Source organism: Paroedura picta, chromosome 2 (assembly GCF_049243985.1).
Source record: "Paroedura picta isolate Pp20150507F chromosome 2, Ppicta_v3.0, whole genome shotgun sequence".
Taxonomy (NCBI): domain Eukaryota; kingdom Metazoa; phylum Chordata; class Lepidosauria; order Squamata; family Gekkonidae; genus Paroedura; species Paroedura picta.
The window spans coordinates 131,458,452-131,467,602 of record NC_135370.1 but is presented as its reverse complement, the minus strand read 5'-3'; the positions used below and the strand labels follow the sequence as shown (position 1 = coordinate 131,467,602).

Below are 9,151 nucleotides of genomic sequence, written 5' to 3'. Positions count from 1 at the left end.
TCACCTAGATGGAAAAAAGAAATATTTTCAGGAAACAAATAGGAAATACAAAGGGTTTACAGTTATTTGTTCATTATCCTCCACCAGGCATTTGTGTGAGGCCAACCAACTCGAACATCTGCTGGTCCCCCCCCCTCAGATGCCCTTCCATGACTGACACATCTGGCCTGCCCAGGGATTGCCATTGTTGTCCTGTTAAAAATCACTTTCAACTGTTAAAACACTGTTCTAGTTTTCATGTTATGTTATGAATGTTATTTATAGTATTATTATAACATTCTATGTAAGTGTTCCACATCGTTTAATGTAAACCACCCAGAGCCATAGGGAAGGGCAGTATAGAAATCTAAACAAACAAACAAACCTTTGAATTGGTTTGTAGTTATTCAAATGGCTTTCTTATAAAAAGGCCCATGATTCAGCCCTGGGTATAGGTTGCAAGTCTTGCGATAGCTGTTGGTAACTGCACAGATGTGAGTAGCAGGCAGGCAGTATGCACACTATCTAAATTATGTCTCCAACTGTGCAGGAGCCACAGGGTGGGCACTGAGACAACTGGGAATCTTAATGACCTTTCTGTCAACTGGATTTCTGGTATTTTGGCAGTATAGCTGCCCTCTAGTTCAATATTCACTTTTGGTCCACATGGAAGAAATCCACTGGCCTATCTAGAGAATTTTGCGCCTGGGACAGGTGAGTAGGCAGGGCTCGGTGACATGAGGAAAGCACACTGCAGGGTGGGGGAGTTGGTGACTTCTGAATTCAATGGGTCACCATAAGGCAGAGGTGAACTGAAAGCACTTCACACAAGCTCAAAGCTGTCAGCTGAACTGCCTGGCCAAACCTGGGATCAGTAACTTTGGCCATGCAGGTGCTGCAGGACTCCCATGCCCACCCAAATCCTATCTTTCTAGAAGAGCAGCCCACTGAGTGGCAATTTGACACAGGAGTGTGGGACATACCCAGACAGGCTCTGCAACTGGTGTGTGCCTGGCCACCTCTTCCCCACTGTCAGGTCCCTGCAAGCCTTGTACCTCTGCCCTCCTGACTGACTGACCCACCTCATCTTTCATCCACTGGCAGTACAGGGCGGGTGCCCTGAGGCCGTAGCAGAGAGTGATGGAGGAAGAACTGTACTGTGGATTCTGCAACAGGAGACCTCTGCAACCTCAGCATGGGCAGAACATGAACAGCAGGGAGAAGCTTCCACTCTGCAGTGCAGGTCACTTTGCCAGCCCTTCCAGGGGTTGGCAGGAAGAGCAGCAACTTGCCAGTTCAGCCATGAAGGGCAAGCGGTGAACATACTTCCTGCCCAGCTCCCAGGGTGCCTCTGCCGTGTCTCCCCCACACACAGTCTTTCTCCATGGCCAGGGGGAGAATCAAACTGGTCAGCAGGGCTGAGGATGGTCAGGTGAGGGGGGAGGCTTGTGCACCCCCTCATTATGATGTGCCAAGAGCAAGTGCCCTGCTTGCCACGCCCTTGATATGCTGTTGAAGAAACCTTTTTTTTCACCTGATTTTAATGTGCCTCACTTACAACAAAGCACTCTAGCATCTCTGGCTTTCCCCCCATTAAATGAGAAATGTGGCAACACATTACACTGATTAACAACAGTGTTTCAGATTTATAAACAGATAAAACTGATTTAGTAACAAAGACAGATCATGTAATTAGTATTATACATGTTTAGACTTATATTCATCCTGTGATGTTTCTAATTACTTCAGAAATATTTAAATGTTGTAATGCCTAGGGCTCACCACTTTGGATACCTTATTTAGGTAGAAAGGCAGCATATAAATGCCTTAAGTAAATAAACCCACACACAAAATCGATCACTGTGTGTTTGTGAAATATAAAACTAGTCTGATTAGCAATCAAGGAACATGGCAAGATGCTGGATAAGACTATGAAAGGAGATAGTATGTGGATGGATATCATGACAAAACATGGTCGTGGAAAAAAGTATAAAAAGCGTCAACGCATGAGAAACAAATTCTCCCAGGAAAGACAACATGGCGGAGTTAGCAGAGAGCCAAGAAGACAATAGGATGTAATCAATTCAGGCTGGTAGAAATATACTAGAGGACAATTTAATCAAGAACCATCTGAAAACAATACCTGTGTTACAAATCCCCAAATTTTCTAAATTTGTTTTCCTAACTTAATTTTGAAGAAGAAGAAGGTTGGTTCTTAGATGCCGCTTTTCCCTACCTGAAGGAGGATCAAAGCGGCTTACAGTCGCCTTCCCATTCCTCTCCCCACAACAGACACCCTGTGGGGTGGGTGAGGCTGAGAGAGCCCTGATATCACTGCCCGGTCAGAACAGTTTTATCAGTGCCGTGGCGAGCCCAAGGTCACCCAGCTGGTTGCATGTGGGGGAGCGCAGAATCGAACCTGGCATGCCAGATTAGAAGTCCGCACTCCTAACCACGACACCAAACTGGCTCTCACTTTGGTATTTATATGTGCACATTCTAATTAGATGTGGTGGTTAGATACAATCAAAATGGACACTGGCCAGAATCTTAAAAAACTAAAAGAAGCAGTGCAAGATCGAACACTGCAGCAACAGCTGAGCCACAGGATATCCAAGAGTTGGACTTGACTGAATGGCTAACATCATCATCATCATCATCATCATCATCATCATCATCATCATCATCATCATCATCATCATCATCATCAACATACACACCGCTATTACCAAAATGTGACTATGCTCTTCAGACATGCAAGCATATATCATAAAAATTTGAGTTTAAAGGTAATTTACAGAGATGAACTATAGCCAGGGCTATACAGGAATGACATGTGTGTGTGTGTGTGATTTAGGTGTGGTATGAAGAAGGAATCTACTTTTCTACCTAGTACAAGTACAAAGAGGCTGTCCTCTGAAGAAAGCTCCCTCTAGATATTTCTGGATGGACAAACTGCAGTCCAAAGGATTGCTTTAAGATTTTGGTGATATGTTTGGCCATCTGGTCCTGCAGTAAAATCCCAGCTAAAATTTCTGAGCACAAAAATTCAATATAGTTTAAGGTGCAAAGCTCCCTGAAATATCACCAGCATTTTTCTAGTTTTAAAGGATGTTCAAGGTCATTTCTACACAACACTTTGAATTTACTTCAATATTACTGTTTTATATAAATGTCTTTATTAGTTCCCCCCCCCCTTTACTAGTAAATATTGGTCTGACCTGGATACCCCAGACTAGCCCGATCTCATCAGATCTCAAAAGCTAAGCAGGGCTGGCCTGAGTATTTGTGTGGGACACCACCAAAGAAGTCCAGAGTCACTACACAGAGACAGGCAATGACAAACCACCTCTAAACATCTCTTGCCTTGAAAACCCTATGGTATCGTCATAAGTCAGCTGTGACTTGATAGCAACAAAACAATTTTACTAGTAGGTGGGCTTATTTCTAAGCAGTAAGTACAGCTAATTAATTACTAAAGACAAGTAAGACTTTAATGGGCCAAATGTAATCTAACATTCATTTAATCTAGGAACAAATGAAAACTAGCCATGGCATAAAACAAATTCATCCTAGCAGACAAATCCCATTTTTGGACCACTAGGTCCTTGAAGCAGCTGCAATTAAATCCCCAAATTCCATTAATGTAAATACAGAAATGTTAAATAATTTACTTTGCAAAATGATGAAACAGAAGCTAACCTCTAAATAGGATCCATAGTTGGTCCCAAGCCATATAACACAGATCTGCCTGAAGTCAGAAACCTTCATGGCAGGATGACTCCTTTTAGAGTTTGCCCCATGAACCTCTTCAATGAAGACACAAGAAAACAGGTTGACTACAGCTACTTTATCTAGTTAACTAAACCGATCTGCATCATAGTTAAATATGCTAGCATATTTCAATGTACTGTCTGAGCTGGGCAGCCTGCCCATGGCTGCCTTTTCTGGCAGACCCAATGGGACTCCATATGAAGTCAACATCTTCTGACAGCTTCATCATCTGCTGCACAAAATGAGCCAAGAGGAGTCCAGCCCCTTTCCCTTCCCAGATGGGCTGAAAAGCCACTACCAGGTCTGTAAAGTTGTTGCTCCTTCACAGTCATGACCCATAACCCAACCAGAGATCCACTGTTTCATGCACTTTTCATGAATGAATCCTGCTACTATAGCTGAAATTGCAATAAACAAAATAGGGGGGAGGGGAAGCACAGCTGATGTCAAGGTTTCAAGTGTCTGATATATGGAATACAGCCATTTGATCCTAAAGACACTACAAGTTTGGGAAGAAGCTGATTTGACAGTGTCCTTGGCTTAAGAAGAAGCTGGAAGAAGCTGATTTGAACTCCTTGGCTTAATTGGTTATCGTTTCTTGTTTGGACTGAAGTGGAATTCAATTCAACTTGTGAACAGTCTTTAGAGAAACCTGACACAAATCCCAGCCTCTCATTCAATGCATCAAGATGCTCAGGAAATGGTCTTATTTCTTGTGTCTTTTTTTCCGTTCTACTGCTGAGTGCAAGCCTTGAAGAATAAGATGCTGGTTATTCAAAATATTGTATTCACTCAGCTTCACCAGTTGATCATACTCTTCAGCACCAAATGTCAGGGAATATGTAGAGTAGGGAGTAGAGTCACTAGAGACGTCAACTCCGCCATCTTTCATTTCTGATTCAAAGCGTTTTACACCTAGAAAAACATTATGATAGTGGGTGAGAATGTGAATGGAAGACTGCAAGGTCATTTATAAAGATTCCACAGACCACACAAGCATGCGGGCACAACACACAAGCACAATTATTTGGGATTGGGGAGGAGGTGTTGTGAAAATGTCTTGATTAACTGAAGACATTTTTAACCGTGAAGTTCAAAACATTGTTAGGCCTAATGAGCTCTCCTGGTGGTTCTGCTATACTGAGGGGCAGCCTTTCCACTAGGCAGCCCTGGGCAATCTCCTAGGGTGCCAGCAGTAAAAGGTGCCAACTACACTTTTGCTCCCTCAACCCTCCTAACAATATCTGGGTCTGCTGCTGAACATGGAAGTGTGAGGCGGTGGATCCTGCCCCCACTTTGCCTCCGGGGAGGGCGGTATATAATAAATAAATAAATAAATAAATAAATAAATAAATAAATAAATAAATAAGTAAACAAACAAATAAATAAATAAATAAATAAATAAATAAATAATAGGAGACGAAGGAAGACAGGAGTGAGTGGACCAGGCAAGCTATGCAAAGGTTTTTGGGTACTACCTCCTGCTTGTTTGAAAGAACTGAGTCATTGCCACATGACGGCCAGTGAGACACTGCTTCCCACTCACCATTCAAGTGTTGAGTAAGCTGTGCAAGGGAACTGGGCAGGCCCTTCCTGTCCCTCACTGTCTGGATGCTGGGTGGGCACCAATTCCCTCTCATTGTCTGAGTGCCATGTAAAGGATGAACAGGTGCTGACTCCCAGTCATTTGGAGAAGGCCAGGCTATCCATTCTTCCCTGGGCTGGCCCAGCCTGGGTGGGGAAGATGAGCCCATCAAAAATTCTCCTGGTAATTATAATTGTCCATTTTCCCCTGACTTCATGGCAGCTATTTTGTGATTGCTCCCCAAGATAGCCATTTTTCAGTGGTAGTGACTCACTATTCTTAAAATCCTAAAAGTACTCATATGCTCAACAACATTAGAGACCTCAAGTTACACTGTAAGCTTCTCAAGAAGGTACCTGCCTTTGTGTTATACCGCTTTGTAAGTCACCATTTACTGTGATGGTACTACAACAACAACAGCAACAATAATAATACTTGACAGCATACCAGGTGCTTTATAATCGCGAAAGGTGTCATTCACTTGTGGAAAAAACAATAATATGGGTGCTTCTGGATTCTCTGCATCCTCAAATAAATAACATTCCTTAAGAGATTTTTTGTCCTCTTCACTTAGTGTAGCTTTGGGAAATGGGATATGCTGCTCTGCATAGTACTTGCATGACCGCTCCAGGGCCTAGATAAACAAGTAGAAAACAGATGAGAATATGAGCTGACATTGCCAGATTGAACAGCAGTGGCCTTCAGGGAGGACACGTGACATAAAAGACTGAACATTCATGCTGATTAAAATGTAAGTTTCAGATGACAGTTGTAAGGAAATACTAACCTAGAATTAAGTATTTTCCCACTAGACTTTAAAACAAGAACAAATGGAAGTCTGTAAAACTTGGAGGAAAGGTTTGTATTAAATTCATTCTTCTTCATTTCTCTGCATGCTTCCCCACCAAGCTGTGTTCACAGTTCAAAGTGCTGCTCTGTTCAGACATCATATGCAACCATGGTTCATTTTAAGTAGGATTAGCTTGTGAAATCAGATTTAGACAATATTAAATCCTTCTTTGCTTTGACACATGCTAATTTCATTGCCTCTTCTCTGTAACCTGGGAAGCTGCACAGAAGATAAAGACAGGATTGGCCTGGGATTGAGCTAGGCTGTCTGCAATTGTACATCATGTAAAGCCATACTTAAGACTGTGGATAATAAATCACCTTCCATTTGGAGCTCCACATCCTGCTTTGATGTAACCGGAGTTACCATAGAGTGGATGCATATGGTTTTCCTCTCTCAAAGCTAGCTATTAAGTGACACACAAGTCTTTTTTTTTTTAAATAATTTTATTGTTTATTATTATATAAAGCATTTACAGAGAAATTGTGAAGAAAAAGCGACCAGCTGATATGGTTTGCCATCTCTTTTAACATAGATATTCAGTTCCCATCACATATTATTCCTAATCTAGAAGTTTTTACCATTTTTTCTTAGCCAAGTGATTGTTAATACATATGAGAATATGATCTGTTATAAGAATACATTCTGTTATTATCTTAAATGATATTAGGTCAGTCTCCTTCATAAATTGGCCCTGACCCAAGAATTACTACTGCCGTCTTGTTAATGCCTATAAAATATGGTTTATCATCCTCTTTTAGCATACATATTGACATACATATTCAATTCCCATCGCATATTAATCCTGATCTAGGAGTTATTACCATCTTTCTTAACAAAGTAGTTGTTGATACATAGGAGGGTATAATCTATTATAAGGATATATTCTATTATTGTCTTAGATGATATAAAGTCAGTTCCCTTCATATATTGGACCTGTCCTAAAAGTTACTGCTGTTGTCTTTCCCACAGGAAGCCAGGAGAATACTCCATTGTGCAACTCGTCTTTCAGGTGGCCGCAGAAAATGAAATTGTATTTTTCCATAGTAGAGTGTTTCTGATTGTCCTTCTGTCAGGGCCAAAGAAATCTCTTACTTGATTCTTGCTTGTAGTCGCCTTTGAGGAGGCTCTGAATCCTTTGTCAATCTGGATCTCTTCCTCTGGTCGCACAGGAATATCTCCTGATAGCTTCCTAGTTTCTGTCGCTTTTGAATAGACTCTTTTTATTTTGCTGATCCAAATCATTTCCTGCTCTGAATAGACTTCCAGGTTTTCGGTACTTTCCTTCCTTGAATCTGTTTTCCCAGGTTCTTCAAAGGTACTTTGGGTTTTTACATCTCTGGCACTCTCTCCCTCCAGTTGATTAACTTCCAGACATTGAAGTTTCACTTGATTTGTTGTTAGCTGAGCTACGTCATCAGCTGGTCTCTCCGGACCATGGGCTCCATCCAAAAGCTCCCCCTTAGTCCCACAAATTTCCTTTTCCAGCTTATTGACTGCTTTCAGTATCTTTGAGTTTCCTTTGCATAACAAATGGAAAAGCTGTGCCTTAGTTAATTCTTCCATAGTTCTAGGCAGACACAAACTATAAACAGAAAGTCTCGTGAGGTCTCGCGGGAGCACGAGCGATCCCAAATTATCAGTTTGTCGATCTCCGTATCAAGTCAAATTCCCCCACTGAACTTTCACCCACAAATCTTCAAAGCACTCTCTTTGTTTGGTTAATGGGTATAATTAGCTGGGAGTCTCTCACTCGGGGAAAGAAGGAATTCGCTTGTGAATTGGTTGAGGGGGGGGAGGGAAGAGCTTGTGGGAGAGGAGAGAGAAAAGGCAGAAAGCTTTCAATTCTTACTGTTGCAGATTCCAGCTTCTGTCAGCTTCTGCTCCTGTCGATCTGGTAAATGATGGTCTGGGAAGAATGTAAGGTCAGCTGGTCGTTTCAAGCTTGTAAAATTGTTTGCGACAAAGACGCCATCGTGACCTTGAGCACACGCCGCTATTAATCTGGGGAGTTCGGTCCTCCTTCCTCCCCACGGAACTGTAGGACCCTCAGGATGCCGTTCCCGGTTCCTGGGGTGACCGGTGAGCAGATTTGCGTATCTGCTCAGGTCAGCCAGGTGCAGAAGCTCCTGACCCTCGGCATGGCTTAAGAGCTGAACAGAAGTCCAGCTTTTTTATGGCGCCATCTTCAGTCGTCTCCAGGTGACACACAAGTCTTATAGAAAATTTGTCTGATCTTTCTGCAGCCCCTCAGAATATTCTATGGCATCAGGGCAATTCAGGCAAGGTCACAAAAGGAATTGTAAGTAGTCATGAAGTAGCCTGAATGGCATTTTTCCATCTGCACCAAGCATGGCTATTAGTGCCCTACCTATCCTCTGACCACTTGGCCACTGTGATCCATGCAATGGTCACTTCCAGATTAGGCTTCTGTAACTTGCTCTATGCGGACCTGCCCTTGGCTTTGACCCAGAGATTGCAGCTGGCTCAAAATGTGGCTGCGAGGATCCTCACTAGAACACCATGTAGGGCCCATATTCAGACGGTGTTCAGACAACTGCACTGGTTACCAGTCTGCTTCCAGGTCAAGTTCAAGGTATTGCTACTGACCTTTAAGGCTATATGTGGCCTGGGTCCTACTTATCTGCAGGACCGCTTAGCTGCTCATGCCCCCCACAGGGCACTTCGCTCTATGGTTATGAATCTACTGGTGGTCCCAGGCTTCCAAGACATCTGCCTGGCCTTGGCCAGGGCCAGGGCCTTTTCGGTCCTGGCCTCAATCTTGTCGAATAAGCTCCTGGAAGAGCTGAGGGCCCTGCTGGAGTTACCAGCTTTTTGTAGGGCCTGCAAGATGGAGCTCTTCCGCCAGGCAGACGGTTGAGGCCAGGGCGGAGTCTCGGTGTTATCATCTGAGAATCCCCTGATGTGAGGCAGTTAATGTAGATCTGGTTCCCTGCTCCCAT

At 43.0% G+C, this 9,151-nt stretch overlaps 1 protein-coding gene across 2 annotated transcripts in view; it reads right to left on the bottom strand.

Annotated features, from left to right (window-relative positions):
- Positions 1–3,294: 3,294 nt before the first annotated feature.
- The window catches only part of LOC143830358 (cytosolic phospholipase A2 epsilon-like), a 49,142-nt gene continuing 43,285 nt past the window's right edge, over positions 3,295–9,151 (bottom strand). The window contains exons 19-20 of one of the 2 annotated variants that reach the window (XM_077322777.1): positions 5,786–5,972; positions 3,295–4,668 (exon numbers count right to left, since the gene is read on the bottom strand). In XM_077322777.1, coding sequence (XP_077178892.1) covers positions 4,460–4,668; positions 5,786–5,972 — 396 coding nt within the window. In that variant the 3' untranslated portion in view covers positions 3,295–4,459. The remainder of the gene's footprint in view (positions 4,669–5,785; positions 5,973–9,151) is intronic. The other variant, XM_077322778.1, reaches the window with a different exon arrangement.